The sequence below is a fragment of the Megalobrama amblycephala genome, linkage group LG2 (assembly GCF_018812025.1).
Source record: "Megalobrama amblycephala isolate DHTTF-2021 linkage group LG2, ASM1881202v1, whole genome shotgun sequence".
NCBI classification, from domain to species: Eukaryota; Metazoa; Chordata; class Actinopteri; order Cypriniformes; family Xenocyprididae; genus Megalobrama; species Megalobrama amblycephala.
Genome location: NC_063045.1, coordinates 33365716 through 33391618, shown reverse-complemented (window position 1 = coordinate 33391618; position 25903 = coordinate 33365716). Strand labels below are relative to the sequence as shown.

General features: G+C 35.8%; 2 protein-coding genes and 1 long non-coding RNA gene across 4 annotated transcripts in view; 2 read left to right on the top strand and 1 right to left on the bottom strand.

Annotated features, from left to right (window-relative positions):
* The window catches only part of LOC125255945 (histone-lysine N-methyltransferase 2D-like), a 526365-nt gene that overhangs the window by 127067 nt on the left and 373395 nt on the right, over positions 1-25903 (top strand). The window lies entirely within an intron of this gene.
* Positions 9524-11871, bottom strand: LOC125256132. Its single transcript, XR_007182054.1, has 3 exons — positions 11514-11871; positions 10532-10616; positions 9524-9744 (listed from the first exon to the last, which is right to left on the bottom strand). It is a non-coding gene; the product is annotated as an uncharacterized LOC125256132 (long non-coding RNA).
* On the top strand, positions 10303-24807 carry ca9 (carbonic anhydrase IX). Its single transcript, XM_048171632.1, has 11 exons — positions 10303-10661; positions 14307-14339; positions 18498-18668; positions 19951-20093; positions 21230-21322; positions 21453-21519; positions 22174-22331; positions 22436-22562; positions 23989-24054; positions 24193-24286; positions 24443-24807. Exons 1-11 carry the CDS (start codon positions 10553-10555, stop codon positions 24528-24530), a joined length of 1149 nt encoding a protein of 382 aa, XP_048027589.1. The 5' UTR covers positions 10303-10552; the 3' UTR covers positions 24531-24807.

The following is a 25903-nucleotide window of genomic DNA, read 5'->3' as shown; positions in this document are numbered from 1 at the left end:
TTCACATAAATAAAGATCAGCAAACATAAACAGAAGCTCAACCGTATATGCATGATGTGCGAAAACAAACAACCTCATTTGTTCTTGCGGAGTCTCAGACGTTCTGCGTAACACACGAGAATGAACCTCATTGCTATGAGGGGCCGTATAGGCCATAATTATTGAAAAGCCTTTTACAAACACTAGTGAAATGAAAAACAATCAACCATAGGGAAATTCATTACGCATCACTGAAAAAGACTTATAAGCACTAGTGAAAACATTCATCAACCTTAGGGAAATTCATTCATGTGCATTACTGAAATGAGAAAAGAACGTGTTTACTATCGCGTATCACCACCGAACGGGTGGCGCAAGCTCTATAACAGTGCACTGTTTCATCCCACTTTCGATGTGAATGGCTTTACAACTGTAACGACTATCCACCATTGCCTAAAAGAGTTTGTGAGACGCGCCAAATTAAATAGAAGTGAAGCCACAGCTTCCTTTCTTAAGTGAAATAAGCTCTCAGCAATAACTGAAAACTTTTCTCATTTCAGTAATGTGTATAAATGAATTTCACTGAGGTTGATGAATGTTTTCACTAGTGTTTGTAAGAGGTTTTTTCAGTAATGCGTATGAATGAATTTTACTAAAGTTGATCAATGTTTTCACTAGTGTTTATAAGTCTTTTTCAGTATTGTGTATGAATGAATTTCACTATGGTTGATTAATGTTTTTCATTTCACTAGTGTTTGTAAGAGGCTTTTCAATAATTATGGCCTATACGGCCCCTCATACAAATCTGCCATTTGGATCTGTTTTAACATATGAACATACAAAGTTTGTTGTTTGCCACCTGATGTCACCTGTTGGAGTTTGGGTTCCTTGCCGCTGTCGCCTTTGGCTTGCTTAGTTGGGGACACTTGACATTTGATATTCAACAGTATTCTTGACATTTATTCAACAGTGCTTTGATCTGCCTGCATTGACACTATTCTTGAAGGGCTGCTGTGCAGCAAAAACTATGTACCAGTTATCAATGTAAAGCTGCTTTGATACAATCTGCATTGTAAAAAGTGCTATATAAATAAAGGTGACTTGACTTGACTTGACAAAGAGCACTGATTTGTGTATAAGGATTGCTGTGCCTCTGGTTTTGCCCTGAAATGTGTAATGGTAAACCCATCTTCTTTTTAATAACTGATGAGTCTCTTGGATTAATGTTTTTCGTTTCACTAGTGTTTAAGATGCTTTTCAATAATTATGGCCAATACGGCCCCTCATAGATTTGTCATAGTCTCAGGGAGAATTGGTAATACTGCACTTCTGTTGGTTAACAATTACGTCCCTAATTTGGATGACGACAAGTTCTTTAGACGTTTATTGACCTTGATCGTCTTCTCTCAAACATAATTCTCCCTCAAAATCTGCTCGTGTGATTCAGTCTTGTATGGAGAAACTGGCTGATTCTGACCCTTGGTGTTTTTTAAAGTCATGTGGTAAAGCATTTTCTTTCTTTTCAAACATTTACACGCATTGATTGTTTTTTAATAGATAACAGACTTATCCCATCAGTGGAATCATGTGATTATAAAGCTATTGTAATATCGGACCATGAATATCTACTTTGAGGGGCTCGATGGCCTCCTAAATAGCAGTAAAAGTTCTTAGCTAAGAGTTTTCTCTTAAAACCTATTCACAAAGCTGCTGAGACAAACTTTTACTAAGGAATAGACTGAAGTCTTAAGCTAAGAGTAAGGGCGGGGTTGACCTCGTTGCTATGGAGTATACATACAGTGATTGGCTGATGGGGAGGAGTTAGTGATTTAATCATAGAAATATTGTAGAATGAGGTGTCATGTTTCCATATTAAAATAAAGGTTTTAAAACACAAATGTTGCCATAGTCAAAATAAAATGTTGCCATATTGTTACCATAAAGGTTTTAAAATGTAAGCTAAGTGTCACTAATTAAACTAGTATATACAGTTAATAAATATATATATATATATATATATATATATATATATATTTTTTTTTTTACTCTATTCAATCATTTGTAAGTGTGAACTCATGAAAACCACAGGTAATCAGACAATATTTATTTATTTGTTAAAGATTTTTTTTGGCGCCTCATTGTAGATTCACATCTATAAATCAAAATGTATTGCATTTATGAAGAAAAAGTTCAGCACCCAAGGCTCTATCACTATTGCTAATATTTTGAAACGTTTGATATTTTGTCATTTGATTTTTATAAAAAATAATGCATGGACAAAATGTAAAGCAATGTTTGTCCATGTTTTCTGTTAGTTACAACCAATCCCAACTGGGGTAGGTTGTAACAATGGCATTCCTTTGTGTTTCACACCAATTTACACAGTTTAGAGGTAAATTGTAGATTTTACATTAACTTTAATTTGTAGCAAATTTTATCTGCTCTCAAATTTCATGCAAAGAACCAGCAAATTCACTCTGAATGAAAAAGTGTGCAGGATAAACATTCCTTTTAAGATTGCAGTTGTCTTGCAATATTCGATTCCACTTGGCAGAATCGTATTGACCCGAAAACAACTATTTTGCCTTTGTGTGTGTGTGTGTGTGTGTGTGTGTGTGTGTGTGTGTGTGTGTGTGTGTGGTGATGGTGATGTTGTTGGGGGTTCTTTCATCTTTCTCTGTCCAATGTAGTAAGGTCTTCTATAAATCTCATCCCAGTTTCATTCAAAAAAGCCAAGATTGCTGCCTTCCCTTTTGCATCACTGTCTAGATGCACGAGACAAACTGTATCATGACAACATGCGTTAGATTTAAGTGTAGTGACGTGTAGCCAAGTATGGTGTTCCACACTCTAAATTTGTGCTCTGCATTTCACCCATCCAAGTGCACATACACACACCATGAACACACACCTGGAGCAGTGGGCAGCCATTTTTTCTGTGGCGCCCGGGGAGTGACTGGGGCTTAGGTGCCTTGCTCAAGGGCACCTCAGTTGTGGGTAATGAGAGTGGAAGAGGGCACTGTTCATTCACTCCCCCACCTACATTTCCTGCCGTTACTGAGACTCGAACCCGTGTTGGGTTACAAGTCCAACTTTCTAACCATTAGGCCACAACTGCCCAACATTTGCCAACTTGATTCCTGTTGTTTTTCAGGGGGAGTACTCTGCGTTCGGGCCAAATTCTGCCTCCCCTAGGACAGCATGCCAAATACACATACTCTTTTACTCTGATTGTATGAACTTGTGAACACATTGAAAGCAGCTTTCTGAGGTTTGTCTTCGAAAGCAAGATAAATCAATTACAGTTCCGTGCTTCGGCCTGTCAGGCATATTCATCTAAATTGTCTGGGTGATTGGCTGTTAATAAACCCATTCAGGGAGTGTGTTATGCAGAGCTAAACTCAGTCTCAATGTGGACACATCTTCAAGGAAGCGCCCTCAGACTTTGGTCAATTCCCTCGCCTTGTTCAAACTAGGGAAATCTGGCGCATATTTCCATAGTCAAGTCAAGTCACCTTTATTTATAGAACGCTTTTTACAATGCAGATTGTGTCAAAGCAGCTTTACAGTGATAACTGGTATATAATTTTGGCTGCACAGTAGCTCTTAAAGAAAATGGTGTCAATGCAGGCAGATGCAAAGCACTGTTGAATATCAAATGTCAAGTGTCCCCAACTAAGCAAGCCAAAGGCGACAGCGGCAAGGAACCCAAACTCCAACAGGTGACATCAGGTGGCAAATAGGTGTTAAAATGGAGAAAAAAACCTTGGAAGAAACCAGGCTTAGTGGGGGGCCAGTTCTCCTCATGCCGTAGATAGCCGCTTGGCACAGGCGCTTTCTGAGATTTGCTTCTGAAGGTGTTGCCTACCAAGTTATGGTCCTTCCCTTCAGTCTGTCCTCCTTAGCTCTGTGCACATTCACAAAACGCATGAACGCTGTTCTCTCCTCCCCTTGATTGAGTGGAGTTTAGAGAGTGTGTTGAACAGCCACAAATGTATGACCAACAATCACTTTCAGTGTTTGGGTCTCACAATCAGTACTCAAAAAAACTGACTTCACCCCACACAGTGCATTACTTTCCAGGGTGTGAGTCATCAGTGGCTTATTCAGTTCAAATATTCTGAGAAAATGTCGTTCAGTGCAGCCTTTTATAGGAAGCAATACCATCCGTTATTCCAATCATGCTTCAGTATTTCTTGGTGAAACGTTTTTCCACATAGTGTCAGCTCTGATGCAACGTCTCGTCATCTCTGGGAACAGAGGTTACATCAGTAACCAGAGACGACTCTTTTGTGTTTTTTTTATTTTTCTTGAGAGTTAAGAAAGTTTTAACTCTGTTGGAGTTGTAGTTTAGATTAATTAGCTCATCAGTCATTTAAGTTTTGCATGTTTATATATTTTTTGTTTGTCACCCTTATTTTTTATATAACGCTTTTTGTATTGTTACTTTTTATGTTAGTCCCTAATCTGGGTCATAACATTAGAAAATACACTTTCAGTGGGTCATGTGGTGTTGAATACTTCTGGAAAACTGCTCAGAAATTAGATTATAAATATTTGGACTCAGTGAAATGTTGGGAATTGTGGAAAAATCCTCCAGCCAGTTCCTGTTTAATTTATTCATGGCACAAAGCTGTGATCCTTAGACATCTTAAACATAAGAAAATGAAGTGATAGTTTCAGATTGTGGTTAATGATTGTGTGAATTGTAATACCATATTCCAAATCATTAGACTGAATTGTTTTTTCACCTTGAATCTTCATCCTCTTGGAATTTCATTCATAATTTACATGACAGAAGTTACTCATTAAAACTTCTCTCAAAAGAGCTTTTATAAAGAGGATTACAATGCAGGTCATGCTTTGTAATAGTTTCATATCCACTTCAAGAATATTATTTTGCTTTATATATTGCACTTAATGGCAAATGACAATGGATCATCATGTAAAGACAAAGAGTGCAATTATAAATAGTTTGATAAATAGACCAAAAATGTAAGCTTTTAGTACTTATTTTATGTATTTCTGTTGAACATGAGCTTTTTGAGCTTAAGTGTGCAATCTGTGGATAATACTGAAACTGCGGTAATCTGGTATCTGCGATACATGCTGTTTATCAAGTTCTCAGAAATGTCCATCCAGTGAATGACCATCCATCCATCTGTCCATCCACTCTCCAGTTTTCTTGTCAGGACACTAGAGTCATTTTTGCTGTGAGGTGACAGTGAGCCACCAAATGGAAATACTTAACGAAACAAAATTGTATCCAATCTTTCAACTGATGTCATGGACAAGTATAGGCTGGCAACTTTCTCACAAAATACTCAGAAAGGAAGGAAATGTGTACACACACACACACACACACACACACACACACACACACACACACACACACACACACACACACACACACACACACACACACACACACGGTTATACCACCTGACAAAAAAAAAAGTTTTTAAACACTTTGAAATGTTATTTAACCATTGAAACTTGTTTAAACACATTGTTCCTGACTCAAAAATATGCATACATACATCAATTTTGAAAAGATTGATGAAAAAAAAAGATTTTTGAAACTTTATTTGTCATTGACACATACAGTAGTCCCACCTTTAAAAGGATCATTTAAAATGTACAGCTCAAAAAACACATTTTCTACAGCAGTAGTTCTAAACTTCTCTGGTGAAGTACCACCTTTGATCAAATCAGAGACCCTAAGTAACCTAATCACCAAACCTCTTTAAATGCAAGCTTAAGGACATACACCAAGACAACATACAGCAAATTTTGATCAATATCATGATCTGATTCATATTAAAGATGGTCCTTAAAGCTTCATTCCCTATCTGAGCATATATCTGTGTATAAGAAATATATGCAAAGTCTGCCAATCCTGTGAGAAATGATTTCACTAGCTGTATAAGGTAATGAATCGTATGCCTCATAATGCACTGAAGATGGACAAAAGCATTTTTTTTCAGACTTTTTTTCAATCATTTATCTGATGGCACCCAGGGTTTGTCTTTCTGCAGTAGCTTTAGTCATGGATTTAATAACAGTGGATAGGTTCTTCATCACTCTAAAAAATGCTGGGTTAAATATGGACAAACCCAGGGATTGGGTTGTTTTCACCCAGCCATTTTTTTCAACCAATTTTGGATTTATTTTTTTTAGCCAGCAATATAGTAATATAGTAAAAGGCATGTTTTTGCTCAACCCCAAATAGGGGAAAATTTGTGGGGTATTTTAAGCTGAAACTTGACCAGACCAGAGACTTATATTGCATCTTCTGAAAGAGGGCATAATAGGTGCCCTTTAACCCAACCTGCTGGGTTTGTCCATATTTAACCCAACTTGGGTTGTTTTTAACCCAGCATTTTTTAGAGTGATGAATTAGGTGAACATTAGTAGGCATTTACTATCTTGATGAAGCTAAAAGGCACTTGCCAGGAGTGCAGATTTGTTTTGGTTCACTCTCAACCCATGCTTCCTTTAGTAACATGTAACATGTAACAAGAACCTGTAACAATGTAACCTATTCATCTGATATATAGTGTTTATCGTCAATTAGTGTTATGACTCTGGATCAACCTTCACTTTTTAGTGGGTTTTTCTAGCTCTTGATTGATTGTGTGCCTTGTTTTCCTCTCATGTGGTGTATTTTGTTTTGGTTTATGACAGATGCCACATGTTGGTGGATCCTTTTAATACCCCTCATCGTCATGATTATACCTCATGTGTGGCACCTGTAATGCGTAACAAGTAGCGCTCACTTCACAGTTCTAGGTTACTGGAATTCTTAGACCAGGAATCAGAAGACAGGGGTCTAGCAAAAGCAGTAAAAATAACAATAGGAAAACAGTAAAATATAAATAACTACTCAAACTACAGGAATGCTAGTAATCAAGGAAAAAGGTAAGTGCATTGATCTGATTTTTTTCTTTAAATGAACTGTTATCATTTAAAATTGAAATGATGATAGAAAACAAACAACTCAAATAAACAACAATAGCACAATATTTCAAAACAATAGGCACAAAAGAAAAAAGCCAGATTTCAAAATCAGTTTCCAGATTTCACATCAATTTCTGAAATTCAACTTCTGGGGCCAGTTGTTCAAAAAGTTTAATCTGGATCAGAATGATCTGGATTTGGAAATCCCATGTTTTGCTATCCAGGATCAGGTAATCCATCTTACTTTTGTGCTGTTTTTTTAAAGTAAAATTGGATTGGATCACCCTGATCCAGATGCACACTTATTCAATTACCAAATCTGGATTACTAGTGCTCTACGGAGCCCCTAAAGAAACATGGTTATAGAAAGAATATGAGATGGAAAAATAAAACATTTGCGTTCTCTCAGAAAAGTTCTGTGTCGCGTTCACCTAAGAACGTTCGTTCACTAAGAACTTTTGACTAGTTCATCTCTTATGATTGTGCCAATGTAGTTTACAAACAATAATTAAAAAACACTGATTTAAATATAATATTTTTGTTTGATATTTACAGCTGTTGGGGGATTATTTTATTGCACCAAAATCTCTTTTTTACTTTACAGTAGGTTACAGAAAGGCTAAATATGTAGCCTAATGTCTACTTCTAATTTTAAAAGTTAACTAATCAAGAGCAAAATAAAAAATATGTGTGTGCATGTATATTACATGATATAAATGTTGTAATTTTTGACCAATTTTAAAGTTTTATTACATTTTTGTTCTTGAAATCCACCCTTCTGATGGAATCAGTATAATCCAGATATTTTCGATCAAAGGTATCCCAATCTTACTAAAAAGTTTTGAACAACACAAACTGATGTCTTTAACCTGATCAAAACCAAGATTGGATTTTGTGATCTAATCTGATTTCAGAATCCCTTTTTCCTTTTGAACAACCCATTTTCAAGATTTGATCCAATCCGATCAGATTACTTTAGAACAATTGGCCCCTGGTGTTTCCTGCCAATCCGACCTTTCAGCACAATTTCACTATCCAGCTAGGTACATCATCAATTAAGGTCGGCCAGAAATCTTGGAGTAATCTTTGATGACCAATTGACCTTCAAAGAACACATTGCAAAGACAGCTCGGTCATGCAGATTTGCACTACACAACCTCTCTTCATCTCACTGCACTGGCATTTGCTGCTCGCATCAAGTTCAAGGCTTTAACGCTTGCTTACAGATTTACCACAGGCTCAGCACCCTCCTACTTCCACAAACTCTTACGAGTCTACATCCCTACCAGAAGCCTGCGATCGCTAAATGAGCGAAAGCTTGTGGTGTCAGAGAGGCACAAAATCTCTATCCAGAACATTTGCGTTCACTGTTCCGGATGTTCTTCATCCGGAATGCAGAATTCCTTGCAATACATATAAAAAAAGCTGAAAACTCATCTCTTTCGAGAGCACTTTCACCTCATAAAAAAAAAAATGATTTCACTTCCTTTAAACCCTTCCTATTAGCCTATGCTACTCTAAGCAATGTCTGAAACTTGTATTGTGAGCACTTCTTGTGTCTATTTGCCTCTTCACGATGAATCACTTGTTATATTCCTCACTTGTAAGTCCCTTTGCAAAATGAATAAATGTAAATGTACAATGTAGGGTCTTTCGTCTTGGACAGCCCAAAATCACCTCAGAAAGTTGGATTTGTTTGTGGGTCCTTTATGAATCAATTGTGCTTTATGGCAGAAGTCCATCCATGTTTGCCATTAATTGCTGCCATCTTTTGTCAATTTTTTTTTTTATTACAATTGCTGGTTGACATGATATTTGGAGAGAGAATTGCATGAAACTATCCTCAACATATAAGATCAAATTTATTTTGTTTTCTAAAAAATTGAAGGCTATAGGTGATTTGTAGCTTCTGAGTTCTTGAAGTGTTGTGGTCTGAGAAATGAACTGTGGTGAATATATGTTCAAATATCGAATGAATGCTAAGAGGACCCACAAAAAGAAAAGTAATTGATTGTGAACACCAATAGTACTGAGGTCACTTGTATCCGGTTAACTTTAACCAAACTGGGTTTGGTTCATTTAAAGTGTACTATGTGACATCACGCTTAAAGTGGAAAACAAAAAAATCTTGAGTAATGATCCTCGACCTTGACTGTTTGTAGTCATGACAAATTTTGCTCCTTTATTTGACTTTGGAACACACATTTCCCAATCCTGGTCCTAATCAAACACACCTGATTCAACTCATCATTTCTTTAACACAGTCTCAAAGACCTGAGCTGGGTGTGTCTGATGAGGAAACATTTTGAAGTTCCTCCTTTCTGGTTTACCAGAACATTGAATGTGGAATCACTCATTTTTTTTGAGAACCGATGACTAATAAGATCTATGTTTGGTTGTTAACCAGTAAACTTCCCCCCAACCATCCATAAAAATCCACATCTTTGTTGGCAGTTTTTATACCCTTACGTATACTAATAAAGACATGCCATTCTTAAAAACTTTATTTTAGATAAGCATATATTGCACAGTCAAATCCCCCTTCAACTATAACAGTTATAACAATTGTACATTGGTGGACAATTCTAAATGCTTTCTATCATTTCTTTAATTTCCTTTCAACAAAAACTAGGTAAACAATGTTAATATGATTTAGAAGTAGAGGCTCATTGCAGTATTACCCGTTTAATGCTCTTCGTGCTACTGATTAGAAGAGAAGAAAAAAGCAGAAAAAAGTCCCTCTTTTGGGAAAATGAAATTTCTCTTTTTCCCTCTGGCTGCTCCTGTTTGGCATTGGTTTTGCACCTAAATGAAATTCAATGCAATAACTGGTTACAATTTATTTTGATTGTCCACATTAGACATTCTTTGCCAACTAACTCTGACTGTACTATACTAGACAGTTAGTAGACTGTTAGGGTTAGTAGAATAAGTTGACATGTTGCAAAGTTACTTATAGTCAGTAGAATGTCCAAAGTGGACTATCTATATAAAGTGTTACCCAATAATTTAATAAATACTCAGTTTTTATTTTTTCCACTTCCACTATGTGAAAAGACAAATACAGCAAAGCAAATTGAAGCACATCACAAAATATCATATCGTTGATGTATTAAAAAAAAAAATCTGGTTTCTTTAACAAATTAATATAAGAAAAATCCAAGTGTCATCTGCATGTTGACAACAAAAGACAACAGTGTGAAAGAGTTTGAAAAAGGTATTGAAAAAAGCACAAAAATACAATAACAGTAATAGATTCCAATAAAAAATGAGCACCTTATTAATCCAAAAAAAATGAAGCCACATCTGTGCTTTAAAAGAATTAGCTACTCAGTTTGTAGCTCATTCACACTGAACTTTGATCAAGGAAGGAGGGAGAGATGTAGTTTATGGGAGAGTGAGAGATTTGGTTACACTCTAACTCTGAGAGAGAGAGAGAGAGAGATGTCCTAGCACCTTGAGCAGCTTGAGCACTGTGATTGGTTTATCCTGTAAAGCCCAGCCCCATTCCCAGTCTCCTGAGTCACTATACAGCACAGGCTGAGATTGGTTCTGTGTCTGAATGAGAAAGGACCTAACAAAAGCGAGTTACCTGTGAGCTGCAGAAGTTATCATGCTGCTGCATATGTTCCTTATCCTTCATCTTCAGGTGCTCGTCATGGCATCTTCATCCTCCTCTGAGGAAGATGGGAGCAGCGAGAGGGATGACGAACACAGTAAAGGTGAGTAAATCTGCATGTGAGCGTAAAATCAGCTATGCATCCATCAGTGTTATTGTGTGGTGTGAATAATCCAACCAAAACTCTGCTGATTGATCTAAGTGTAAGTTTGTTTGTTTTCCTGGTTTTCTCCAGCTTTTTAGCAAAATTCTGAAAATTCTCAAAATTCTTTATTGAAATGTCAGGGAAGCAAATAAAAACACTAGTAGAGCTAAAAAAATGTTGACTTTTTAATATTTAAATAATGTAAAGTGTAGTCAAATTCATCACAGAAAAATCATGTTATACGAAGCCACAGAAGAAGCAATTAATATAAAAGTGAATTATGCAAAATTAGCAAAAATTGTGTGCAATAGATTTCAATATTGACTTTGGGTGGTTACTGGCTTTTATCTATGTGTACTGCTCTCTGATTTTAACTCATCAGGTGCATTCCAGGACATAGACTGTTATAAAATTTCACCTAAATATCACCTAAACACAACCATGAACATAAAATCTGTTATATGTTGTCCAATATTTTCTTTCACTGATTTGATGTCATTTGTATCTGGAGATCTTTATTGCTTTGTTAACCTTGGTGATCATCAAGGAAAGGGTGTGTATTTACTATGGTATTTTGCTAGTTAATGTTTAGCTTATTGTGAAATAGTTCATAAAACAAAATGTCATTGATAATGAGTGAATGAAAATAAAAAGAGATAGTTTAGCGAACAGGAAAGTCCTTCCTGCATGATCACATTGATACAGTAAGTCAGAACATTCAAACATTTCAATTCCTCCATAAAAACAAAGATGCAGTTAGCAGTAATGAAGAGATAAAATTTCATCCCCCTTGAAATTCTTAAAACTAACCTTTCTTGCTGTGACTTTTGTGAGTGTCAATGTAAGACATTCATCACATATTCCTGGATGATGTTGCCCATGAGCTGTTTGTGGTTTCTTGTGGTTGGAGAGCGTTTGGTCTACGTGCCGCTCAGAGTGTACCAGCATCTCCAACTCACCCTTCACATGATGTCATTGGTTCCCATAGAGACATTCTGACACAAACCTGAGAAATTAGAAAAATCAAAAAATAAGTAGGAACATTTTTGTGTTTGATCCTGTGCAAAAGTGGAAGCTAATATGGAATGATCTGACTGGCTAACTGTTCTGAACTGCTGGATAATCTCTGTGAGTGTAAGTATGCATAAACGTGTGCATGAGAAAGAATGTCTGGTCACATGAATGAAATCTCCACCGTATTAAATCTGCGTCAGCGTTTCAGGAGTTGGCCAGGAATTAAGTCATCTGTACAAATAACACATAAAACTGAAAATTCAGAATACAGAAAATGGTACATATAGGAAATGGGAAAAGAAAAATAACAAACAGAGATGCCAATAAAGAACTTCAATAAAAAATTTTAAAAAACGCAAACTCAAAGTTGAATTGTATCAAATCTACTAAAAGTTGGCATGAAACGGAAGTTGTGCTAGTCTTTTTTTTTCTTTCTTCTTTGGGTGACGTATATCCGGGTGAAACTGCTTCTGGAACAAGGTCGGGCTTGATTTTGTCCATGGGGAATTGATTGGATGGTTGTGGTTTGCTATTGGTGGATCTCATGTGAGTGACAGGTTGCCCTGCCCTCGTCATCAGAGAAGAGAAGAGATGTACAAAAGGGAGGGAAAGTTATATTGATTCAAGATTATGAGGCACATGAATAAAAAAAAAAAAGAATATATATATATATATATATATATATATAGAGAGAGAGAGAGAGAGAGAGAGAGAGAGAAAGCGAGATAGATAGATAGATAGATAGATAGATAGATAGATAGATAGATGTGTTTTAATGTGTTTCAAAATGTATGACAGCAAATGACAAATATAAAGAGATTTCATGCAAAACGAGAGTGATGTTGTTCTGAAGATCAGCATCACATTGGTTGGTTCTTAGTCTTGGCGTTGTACATTTAATGTAAAAATAGCCATGGATTTGCCCTTACGTAAAACTCACAGGAATTTGGTGCTTCAACAATAGCGGGGGAAAAAATGACCACAAAATTACTGCACATAAAGTCATCATTAAAAAAAAAAACTGTTAAACTCTTAAACTCTTGAGCAACTAAACTGTGATGATCTGATGAGCAATCTTTCATACTGATTCATGTTATGACCTCAAGCAGTGAAACATGGTCAGCTGTTTCTTTTCTTAGCCTCCAGTGCTTGACACCTCTGTATTTGGCCAAAAGAGCATCTGATTTTTGAAATGCTCTGCAGTGTGGCCTGAGCTTTGAATTATTGTGTTTTATGCAAAGCAGGTTCATTTTAGCATTAGTGTCGATGTAAGTGAGCAGTGAATGCCGAAATCTGCCAGGCGTCTGGACTGGAGCACATAATGCTCACATTGACTGAACGGAATGAAGGAGGGATTGTGTGAGTGTGCTGATGTGTGTGAATAAGGGAAAAGATACTGTCTTTCTCAGTCCAGCTCATTCACTCAGAATGACCAAATCTGTTCTCACAGTTTTTTGTCTTCTACCTGTGTCTGGATTGCTCTGGAAGGACTAAAATAATTGTGCATGGACTAGTAATAGCAGTAATAGCTGATATTTTTGGTAGTATTCATAACATTATGTGCATGCTAAAAGTTTGTTGAAGGCTTGGAAACACCAAGTCTTTAGGGATAAAAGCAGTGTCATTGTTTTGTCTTTTTCCCTAACATTTTCTAAGACATAAGCCAATGTTTGGGTGTCTCTAAATAAGGTATCTAAGGCCTCTAAATGATCAACATGATCAAAACTTTGCTGAAAAGCCTGTTTTACTCAATCTACATGCCTTCTGTCATTTGATTGATAGTTTAGACTTTTTTTAGCAAGTAAAAGTCTTTCAGTAATTGTACAAATGTCAGCATAACATAACAGTAAACATAACAATAACTTTTATATTGTTAGTAATATTTCAAGATGAATATTTACTGAACTGAAGCAACTGAGTTACCCATTACCCATACATCTATTATTTTATATGTTAGGCTTTACATGGATAAATTTGGTACATGTAAACATATTAATGGATATTTTGACGACAACTAATTATAAAAATTCCTACTAACAGTCGACACAAAGCATTATAACTCTGTAACCCTGATCAAGAAAGTTAAAATTTAGCATGTATACACTATCCCCCGGTTTCACAGACAAGGCTTAAGCTAGTCCTAGACTAAAATGCATGTTTGAGCTGTTTTAACTGAAAATAACTTGTACTGACAGATCTTAAAATATGTCAGTGTCATTGTTTTGTCTTAAAATGCACACCAGTAATGTTTTTTTCTAGTGTACGTTTATAAATGCTATTTAAATATCCTAATTGAACTAAGGCCTAATTCTGGCTTAGGCTAAGCCCTGTCTGTGAAACCGGGCCAATAAGTTTCACATATTTGATATATATAGTAATGATAGTAGTGCTACTATGAACTATTTTCAATGATTAAAAATATGAGCAAAAACAATTACTAATCATACCAGCAAACAGGACAATAAGGGAAAAAAGTGTTTGGTGGGTAGTCTTGTTTTGGACAAACTACCCACCGACCCCCTATTTTAAGAGTTAAGCTTTTCAAGAATATCTTTCTATCCTAACATAATCTCTTTCCATTCTTTACAGGTTCTTCTCATCAGCACCAGTGGGGTTACCATGGTAAATATATATACTAGAACTACTCACTACCAACTTTTTAAGAGTTTTCCTTACAGTTTTGTACCAAGCTGAGTTTCTAACTTACTAGCAGACAGTCTTACTAGTTACACTACTTTCATGAGTCATGACTTAGTAACACTGTAATATATTTTACTGTGAGTGAAGAGAATCATAATTTATATTATTTGGTTTAGAAATTTTGTAGCATTGTTTAATCAGATAAAAGAGTAGATTAGACTATGAGTTATTTCATAACAAATGAACAATGTAATTGGATTCACAGATTACAATCCCATTTACAATCAAATCAGGTCAACATGGAATCATACTACTAGTAATGTGCATTTACTTGCACCTGCATCTAAGCTGGGCATTCATTAGTTTGATATGTCACTTCATGCTATTAGCAGCCAAAATCAAACAGACATGTAACATTTATGTGCAGCAGGGGGGCTAATTAATGGAATTATAATTAAGGTTCTCATTCAGTTGGGATATTGCTCTTTCATTTGTTTTATCAGGGATACAGGTGGGTGATATAATAATAACAAACAAGCAGATAATATATTTCACAATTAAAATGCTTATCATTCACTCTATAAGCGAATAAAGTGGCATAATGCTACTAAATCCTGTTATGTTCAACAAATTGAATTACTAATAAATAACTGAAAGTGACAAGGGAAAACAAAGAAAATTGAGACAGCAGAGTTCACTCTAAACCTAAATTGTGTCACACGTGTTGCACTGCCATTAGTTTATATGTGTTCTTATTTTGAGAGACTGGATGAGAGAAAAAGACCAAGTGTCCCAGCTCATGCCACACTGAATAATTGAGGCTCATGTTTTCAAACGAACCTGACAAACATCTTGTGGATTTGTGGGTTTGTGGGCTGTAGGCGACATCATGAAAATAAAATTTATTTATAAATGTATAAATAAAATGAAATGAGTTAATAGGAACTATACATAAAAACACAACACATCTTATTTCCCCCTTCCATATGTAAAGCACTTTGAGTATCCAGAAAAGCGCTATATATATATATATATATATATAAGTGTAAGGAATTGTTATTATTATTAATTATTATAATTATTAATTATCACATCTTAACACCAAAATATCTTTAAAAAATAATCAGAATGAGCTTTATTTGCCAAGTGCGCAAACACACAATAAATTAGTTGTGGTTTCCAGGAGCTCTGGGTACATTCATATATAGCACAAATACAAATTCTGTTATATAGCCTGAGCAAAAATAAGATAATACAAGTGACAACCTAGTAGTTTTTTTTTTTTTTTTTTTTTTTCATAAGATTAGATTGGGTAGTTTGAAGATAAATTGCAGTAATTTTTACTCTGCAGGACTTTATTGCATCTTTATGTTTTCAGTGTCACAAACACAGTAACCTGTATGTCTTTTGATAATATGTTTCCACCAAAACAATAAGCACACCAAAGCTTTTCTATTAATTCATTTCTGCATTCCTGTTGAATGTAAGGACTTTAAGCAAAGTGTTAATGTTAAACTTGTGGTACTGGAGTTCTTAGCAATATATTATGAATTATTTAGTATGGTAGCATTATGTCACTTTATTCGCTTATAGAGTGAATGATAAGCATTTTAATTGTGAAATTTATTATCTGCTTGTTTGTTATAGCTATGCTTATTATTATTATTATTATATCACCCACTGTATCCCTTATAAAGCAAATGAAAGAGCAATATCTCATAGTCAATGTACTGAACTAACTGAATGAGAACCTTAATTATAATTCCATTAATTAGCCCCCCTGCTGCACATAAATGTTACATGTCTGTTTGATTTTCATTGGTTCCCTTGTTCCTTTGTTCATTTCCCGCTACTCATTAGTTGTCATAGTCACCTTAATTATGATTAATTGATTTTCAGCTGTGTTTGTTCAACTAGTCTCTTTTGTGTTTCCTATTTAAGTTGTACCCTGGCTTTCAAAAAAAGGGCATATATATATATATATATATATATATATATATATATATATATATATATATATATATATATATATATATATATATATATATATATATATATATATATATATATATATATATATATATTTCAGCTGTATATATATATATATATATATACAGTATATATATATATATATATATATATATATATATATATATATACATACAGGGTTTCAGGGCTTCTTTAAAAATAATTACAACAGCAATCTTCTGTGAGCCATGTGTTTGAAGATGTTTGACTTCACTGTGATCCAGGGATGTCCCTCTCAACACATTAATACACACACATTACATTCTGCATTATAAAATATAAAGAAGCACAGTGACCTGATGATTCTGTAATGTTTTTTTAGTTCCTACAACATTACTGTAGTAAAACCATGTTTTACTATGTTTATACATGTGAAGAGCAGGGAGTAGATTAAAAACATTATCTAGCGAGCAAATACATATTAACATCGTAAACATTAACCATACTGTGTGACCATATATAATACGATTAAATGTTAATGAATTAAGTGTATGCACATAGCCATCATAAATCAAAGAAGAAATTCCTTAGAAATATATTTTACCTTGCTGATGACGGGGATCACTCAGTCGCTTTTTTGTCAAACTCAAATGCAGTTACGCCGGGTTTTTTACCAGTGAATATGTGCAATTTGTCCGTCATTAAAATGATGGCATCACATTAGGCTACGTGTTACGTCGTCATCAATAGGTTAATTTTTCCTGTTGTAAAATACGTTTGGCCACAATCTCAATTTATAAAAGATGTAATACTACTGTACTGTATGCACACGCTATTTAAAGGTGATAGAGAGGATTTTTTCGTCGACTGAGAATCCAAAGACTGTTACTGAGTTTTTGAAATGAGCACATGCGTAAGAACAACCCCCCTCCTTCACAGCTCATTTCAAAGGAACGCCTCCCAAAACTCGTGCACGAGTATTGGAACACGAGTGTTTACCACCGTGGATTCATTATGTCGGACTCACCGCAGGTAACTCATAATCTGCAGTTGTTACTCCTGTCTCCTGACAAAAACACTGCATGCAGCGCCTGTGGAGTGTGGAAAGTTACTGGAGAGCGCAGCCGCGCTCATCTCTCACAAGGAACGTCACTGCAGTGATTGACAAGCGAGAGGGCCAATCGTTTACGCGATGATCGCGTAAACGATTGGCTGATGTTTTTAAGGCCCTACCTCGAGCACAGATGATGTATATTAATATTATTACTTTCAGTGCACCTAATAAATAGTCTTTTATCAGTTAGTAAAGACAGTTTCAAGTAATATTGCAAAAATGTATAAAACAATACATCCTCTTTAGCACCTTTAAGGCTATTTGTAGGCTATTGGTATTGGCTATGACTTAGATGGCAAATGCTAGCCCCCTCCCTCTCTCTCCGCCGCCGGTCTCAGGCCTCAAATGCATAAAATATGAAACTTTATAGACATACTAATGTTTCTTTCGTAAAGACAACGTTGTAGCCTACTTATTCCAACAACAAGATATTTATTTACCGTAGCAATACGTTCAGCTGCTCTGCTGTGGAACTTCAGTTCGCTGCACTCAGGGGGTGGAGTTAAGAGGTTTGATCACAAAGATTTTGTCACAAGCTCTTTTTAATACCTTTATTAGGCTAAATATATTTGTAAATTTATTGATTTTTTCAAGAAAATTCATTGATTTATTCAAGAAAATAAATAAATAAAATAAAACACCTCCAAAAAAAAAAGGGCACTTCAGAGTGTAAAGGACAAAAAGGGCATGTGCTCTGCACAGGTTGAGCCCTACCTGCTTTCAGTTGTTGCCTGATCTTGTTATGTAATGTTGTGTTTTATCCCTTGCCTGAGTTTTTGAGTTTACTATTAAACCATTTATTGGATTGTACCTTCTGCCTTCTTCTTCCTGCATACACAACGTAATAAACACTTTTTTTTTTTTTTTTAAAGTTGCCAATAGTCTTAGAAATTCATGAAATGAAATGCAACAGTGTCCTGAAGCTTTATATTACTAGTGCTTTTTTATATTTAGTCCAACACATTTTAAGAATACTGCTATTTGTCATCAGACTCTGAACTTTTAAATAACATAATATCGTTAAGGCTATTGTATGTTAATGATTTTCATTGTCTCAGATCAGGACACATGGTCATCTGCATTTGAACACTGCAGTGGAAAGTCTCAGTCTCCAATCGACATAGGCACTCATAAGGTTTTCTATGACCCCAGACTTCCTCCGATTAAACTGGAGGGATACGATCTCACCGGCTCACCCGCTCTAACACTCATCAACAATGGACACACGTGTAAGTCAAGGCTCCTTCGCACCAAACGCAAGATTTTCAGCACAATCAAATGTAACAAATGGATCTATTCACACCAGAACACTAAATCTCTGGAATGAAAAACAGGGACATTTTTAGTTCAGCTATCTAAGGCCCTATCCCAAATGGTACCCTAAACCCTCACGGCCTTCCCCTGAGTCCGCACTTTCATGACGTAATATCGCTTTGACCACAGGGTAGAAGTCCTCTGCATAGCTCGCAGACTTGTGGGCTCAGCAGAAGCGGCCGCAAAGGGGACACCCTTCTGAAAGCTAAAATGACGAATGGCGACAGTCTCGAAGACTTAACGGACACGCGCACGCAGCGACCATTGTAAGTCCACAAGACCAAAAGTGCACATTAATGTGCCATTTGGGAAAGGGCCAATATATCAATGACTTCTCCAGTGTTATCATCTATGAATTAAAAAGACGGCAAAATTCCAGTTTTGTGTATTTTGGCGATCATAAGGGGAGACCATTGTTATTTGTCACAGGTCTCATTTTTTTGTTAAATATCTCTTGTGGAACAAACATTAAGATAATGAAACAATGTGTTATAAGTAAGTTGCTGCAACAAACAAGAAGTGTATATTAAGTAACCTAAATTTTAAACACAATATTGCCAGTTTGCTTCACCAAAAAATTAAGTCAAAGCAAAAATTGTTACAGTTGAGTGAATGATTCAATGACTTATTCATAAAGGCAGTCACATGTTTCATTCCTGTATCAGTGTTGATCAAATTTGTTGAGTGAATGATTTAGTCATAATAAATTAACTCATAAGGAATTATTTGAGTTCTCGAGTTCTTAGCAATATATTATGCCAGTATTTTACTGTTTGCTGCTTTTATTCATGTTGCGTTGTTTTCCCATGTCACTTCCAGTTTTGTGACTTGTTGCCAGTTTTATACTGAAAATCATTTTAATTTCATTTTGTATTCCAAAAAAGAAAGATTGTCATACGGATTTAGAATAACATGGAGTGAGTAAATAGTGACTGAATTTTCATTTTGGGCAGAACTATCCCTTAATGCTCGTTTTAAGTGTGCTCTGTGTCTTCTGCCTCTTAGCTGATCATTTGCATGCAACATTTGTTGTGCTGATGTGAATTTGTTTTTGTTTGTTTTTAACTGTTAAGCGCTTTTGCTCTTGGTTGAAACATACTATTCTTCTGATTTGTTTGACTTTTTGGTCTGAAAATTCCACCATTTTGCTGCCATATGTTGAATCTAAAATGCATGCTTTTTATGTTCTTCTGTCAGTACAACTGAGCCTGCCGAGCAGCATGCGTATCATGAGGGGATTCGATCATGTTTATGTCGCAGCCCAGCTTCACTTTCACTGGGGAACTACAGAAGTCCCTGGTTCAGAGCACACCATAGATAACGTACATTTCCCTGCCGAGGTGAGCGGTGATAAAGGAAACATGTTGTTTAATGGTCTCTATAAAACAATAGCCGCTTTCACACATGCAGCCTTTTCTGGAAAATTACAATGACCTTTTATCATTTCAAGATCATATTGCAAAATGTAGACATACTGAGAAATAATACTGGTAAATCACTTCTGGCAACCTCTGGTAAATTATCGTTTTAATGCTTTGAATGAACAAAGCTGTAGGATTACCAGTTGGAGTACTTATCAGATCAGGATGTGCCGAAAAAACACACCGACTTTGGGCCAATCATAAAGTTCTTATGGAGATGACGCTACTGTTTACAGCAATGCCTGTAATTCAGAAGCTGAAAAATGTTGGCAGATTGAACAGCAAGTGAAACTGAAGTGTTCTGCTCATCTAGGCGTGTGAAGATATCTTCCGCCGATTATTGCCATCGCAGAGTTAAGTCAGAATGTTCATGCTGCTGTGTGAATTGTTGTCACTAAAACAACAGAAAGCTGCTGCTTGTGTGAACAGCAGATGTGGTACATTTACTAGAAAAGGCAATGGTGGTAGTGGTAGTGGTAGTGGTTTTAATATGTGAAAGAGGCTAATGTAAAGCATCAGGCAACAGACAAGAGCAAATGTCATGGCATTCATTGTTTTCTGTATGGAATTTCCAAACCAATCTCATGAGAAACCAGTTGGAGATATCTCATGAATTCATACGAAAATGTGTCCTGTGTAAATGTGTAAATGAAATGCATGTACAAAATTTAAACTGAATGCCATATTTTCTATAGTTTCACAAACCACCATAGTTACTGTGGCAGTTCTCACCTCTAGCAGGCAGCTGTAACAAATGCATTCTTTTGCTTGGAGTTTGAATTTTAAAGATAAAGTTGGAGATACATAGTGCAAAAACAAAAAACACTGACTCTCTCGGATGTTAATTCTAAAAGGGTTTCCACATCCCCAGTCTCCCCTATATCTCAGCTTTCTTTAACAAATGATTCCATGATTGAGTTAATTTCCCCCTAAAAATCAACACCGAAAAAGTCTGCATTTTCTTTCTTTCCTAGTCAAAAGTGATTACAAACATTGCATATAATGTGCGACATATTGCATAATATTACATCATGACAATTTCCTAATTTCCTCAGATCCACGTGGTTCATTATAACTCCAAATACGCAAATCTCACTGAGGCTGCTAGTAAAGCTGATGGATTGGCAGTGTTAGGAGGATTCATTGGTGTAAGTCTTTTGACTAAAACCTTTCTGGCTACAGTAAAGTTTTCCAAGCAGCAGAATGTGATTTGATCAATACCAATAAAGTATTTGCAATACGTTTGTTAGCATTTTCTTTCAACTTTTTCCTCAACAGATTGGCCTGCATGAAAATGACAACTATGAAAAGATCTTGTCTGCTTTAACAGACATCAGCATAGAGGGTAAGAACCTGGAACAAATTTACTGAATTAACTGAAAAGGTGGCACAGAAGCACTTCTGAAGTGACATTTTAGGTGGACTGTTTAATGCTCCTCAGAGGTGGCATTAATTACACTTAAATTACAGCTGTATTCTTTGACACTACAGAGTAGGAATAATTTAGTGTGGCTTTTATGTGGCATTGCATCTTTACACTGAATTCTGAGCAGACAGAGCAGCCTTAATTTGACTGTGTGAAGATGCCTTAAAGGATTAGTTCACCCAAAAATGAAAATAATGTCATTTATTACTTACTCTCATGCCGTTCCACACCCGTAAGACCTTCGTTAATCTTCGGAACACAAACTAAGATATTTTAGTTGAAATCCGATGGCTCCGTGAGGCCTCCATAGGAAGCAATGACACTTCCTCTTTCAAGATCCATAAAGGTACTAAAAACATATTTAAATCAGTTCATGTGAGTACAGTGGTTCAATATTAATATTATAAAGTGACGAGAATATTTTTGGAGCGCCAAAAATAACAAAATAACAACTTATTTAGTAATGGTGAACTAACCCTTTAATATCTGTAATCAAAGAAAAGCAGTACTGATGTTTCTGAACCAAGAGGAGATGGACTATCATCTAATGCGATGTAATGGTCTTTTTGTCAGAGTCAAACACTGAGATTCCTGGTTTTAATGTGCGCCATCTTCTGCCAAACAGCCTGGAGAGGTTTTATAGGTACAATGGGTCCCTGACGACCCCTCCATGTTTTCAGACGGTCAGCTGGACACTGTTCAATGACTCGATCAGAGTGTCAAGAAGACAGGTCAGGCTGTTCTCATGAGAAATGCACAAAAAAGCATCATGACATTTATTGCTTTTGTTGATAACTCATCCAAATCACTGCATTCTTGTTCTTTCTTCTGTTAGCTAGCGGCATTGGAGGACACGTTAAAAACCGAACACAACAAGCTTCTGTCCAAAAATTTCAGAGCACCACAACTTCTGCATGGGAGAAAAGTGCTGGCATCTTTCCACACAGTATCTTCTATGGGAAGTATGTACAATGTATATTAGGTCTCTTTTAGCTCTTTTAGACCTGTGTTACATAAAAAGGTAGATTGGTATAATTTGAATCCGAAAAGTAAGACTGATTAGCCCTAACTAATTGCTAGTTGGTTGGACAAGTTCTTAAAGGATTAGTTCACCCAAAAATGAAAATTCTGTCATTAATTACTCATCCTCATGTCATTCCACACCCTTAGGACCTTCGTTCATCTTCAGAACACAAATTAAGATATTTTTCATAAAATCTGATGGCTCAGTGAGGCCTCCATTGATAGCAAGATAATTAACACTTTCAATGCCCAGAAAGCTACTAAAGATGTATTTAAAACAGTTCATGTGACTACAGTGGTTCAACCTTAATGTTATAAAGCGACAAGAATACTTTTTGTGCACCAAAAAAAACAAAATAACGACTTTATTCAACAATATCTAGTGATGGGCAAATTTCAAAACACTGCTTCATGAAGCTTCGAAGCTTTATGAATCTTTTGTTTCGAATCAGTGGTTCGTAGTGTGTTTCAAACTGCCAAAGTCATGCCCACCAGTGGTGAACCATTGAAATTTTGAAACACTTATGACATAACGAAGCCTCATTTACTAAAGCAGTTTGATACATGCTCCAAACCACTGATTCGAAACAAAAGATTCGTAAAGCTTCGAAGCTTCATGAAGCAGTGTTCTGAAATCACCCATCACTAGATATTGTTGAATAAAGTCGTTATTATGTTTTTTTTTGGCACACAAAAACTATTCTCGTTGCTTCATAACATTAAGGTTGAACTCTGCAAAACTCTTGGCGGATTAAATTTTTGCTGTTATTGGGGCTGGAATAGGGTAGATTTGGGGTTCGTTCAGTAGTGTACTTACATATGATTACATGCAGATACTTTGAATTTATGTGCAATGTGTGTACACAAGTAGTTAAAAACTTCTAATATAAAGTGGCTCTAGCGTTGTATCTTTTTAAACCCAACAAACATCTAAATGCCACTTGGTTTAATATTATTTCAACAAAATATTCAGTAATGCTATCGATTTAACATCACTTGCACTATTAGATGAGAACAAAATTTGAATTGAATTGAGCCGGAAAATGACACTAACTGTGCAACATCAACACTGTCATTGAACTGAACTGAATCAAGATTGAATTAAAATGAGCTGAATAATGACACTTATCTGTTTATTACATTGAAGCTGCTTTGAACCAATCTTAATTGTATAAAGTGATCTAGAAATAAATGTGACTTAGACCTGTAGGTTTAGTATAATTGTCTAAATACTTAGTAGATAAGAAATCATGATCCTGTTTGTATCAACATACATTGTACTGGATTTGGCTGATAGTTGAGTATCACATATGATGCATGATTCACATATATCAGTGTATGTCAATTTTGTGTTGTTTTTCACAGAACCCAGAGAAGCTCTCCAGCCTGAAACACAAGACAGCAATGTAAAGAAAACTAGTGGAGGCGAATGTAAGAATCTACCATTTACTGTACTGTGTAATATAAACAGCGAATCAACTGGAGACACCATTTATATCAAAAGATGTTTCTTGTGTTGATGTTACTTATTTCATTTTGATCATTGCGTAAGTTGTGTTTTGTTCACAGGGCACATTCTGGCCATTACGTTTGGCGTTCTCTTCGCCATCACATTTCTGGTGTTCTCCATGTACACATATCAGCAGAAGAAAAAGTACTCAAAGTATGTTCATGCCCATTCTCTGATTCATCACCATTTCATTTAAGACATAAGAATTGATTCATTTCATTTCGATACATTCATTTGTTTGTAACCTTTACTGCTCTCTGCTTTTTGGAAAGCAGTAAAAAATGCTTCTCTCTCTCTGTCTCTCCACAGGTTTAAAAAAGACTCCAAGCAAAATGTTATTTATAAACCAGCTTCCATAGCAAAAGACATAGATCAAACCTCTGTTACTATAACGTGAGCCACATTTATACTGAAACTTTTTGGTCTTGCTTGTTTGTTGAGGAAAGAGTCTTGAAAGTGAGATTTTGGAATGAATTTCCCAAGCAAAATATGGTTTGCAAATTAGCAGAAGCAATTGTCTGTGATTAATCTTTAAGGTGTTTAAAATTATGTTGTATAGTTGTAGGTATGTTGTATGTCACTATGTGTCAGGATATTTTTATAAACACTTAAAATAAAGGTTCTAAAAGGTTTTCGCAGTGATGCCAAAGAAGAACCATTTTCGGTTCCCCAAAGAACCTGTCAGTGATCATTTCTTAACAAAAACATTTGGTCCCGCTTTATATTAGGTGTTCATATTGTATTGCAAAACACTTTTGCTGCTATTGAGCTGAGATATTGGTAAGGTTAGGCACAGGTTTGGTGGTATGGGTAGGTTTAAGGGTGGGGTAAAGGGTTAGTTCACCCAAAAATGAAAATTCTGTCATTTAATACTTACCCTCATGCCGTTCCACACCCGTAAGACCTTCGTTAATCTTCAGAACACAAATTAAGATATTTTAGTTGAAATCCGATAGCTCCGTGAGGCCTCCATAGGGAGCAATGGACACTTCCTCTCTCAAGATCCATAAAGGTACTAAAAACATATTTAAATGGGTTCATGTGAGTACAGTGGTTCAATATTAATATTATAAAGCGACGAGAATATTTTTGAAGCGCCAAAAAAAAACAAAATAATGACTTATTTAGTGATGGCCGATTTCAAAACAATGCTTCAGGAAGCTTCGGAGCACAGATGAATCAGTGTGTCGAATCTGCTGTTCGGAGCGCCAAAGTCACGTGATTTCAGCCATTGGCAGTTTGACACGCGATCTGAATCATGATTCGACACACTGATTCATTTGTGTTCCGATGCTTCATGAAGCAGTGTTTTGAAATCGGCCATCACTAAATAAGTCGTTATTTCGTTTTTTTGACGCTTCAAAAATATTCTCGTGGCTTTATAATATTAATATTGAACCACTGTACTCACATGAACCGATTTAAATAAGTTTTTAGTACCTTTATGGATCTTGAGAGAGGAAGTGTCATTGCTCCCTATGCAGGCCTCACGGAGCCATCGGATTTCAACTAAAATATCTTAGTTTGTGTTCCGAAGATTAACGAAGGTCTTACGGGTGTGGAACGGCATGAGGGTGAGTAATAAATGACAGAATTTTCATTTTTGGGTGAACTAACCCTTTAAGGTGTAAGGAATGGGTCAACAGTGTAATTATAAATGTAATTGCAGAAAATAATTATAGATGTAATTACATGCAGGTATTTTTAAAAATATAAGTACAATGTAAAAACATGTACGTACACAAGTGCATTGTATCAAATGATTAATTT

Coding starts and splice junctions, on each gene's coding strand:
- ca9 (XM_048171632.1), top strand. CDS start 10,553: ATGCTGCTGCATATGTTCCTTATCCTTCATCTTCAGGTGCTCGTCATG. Junction 21,323..21,452: donor TGTTAGGAGGATTCATTGGT/GTAAGTCTTTTG, acceptor TTTCCTCAACAG/ATTGGCCTGCATGAAAATGA. Junction 24,055..24,192: donor GAAAACTAGTGGAGGCGAAT/GTAAGAATCTAC, acceptor TTTTGTTCACAG/GGCACATTCTGGCCATTACG.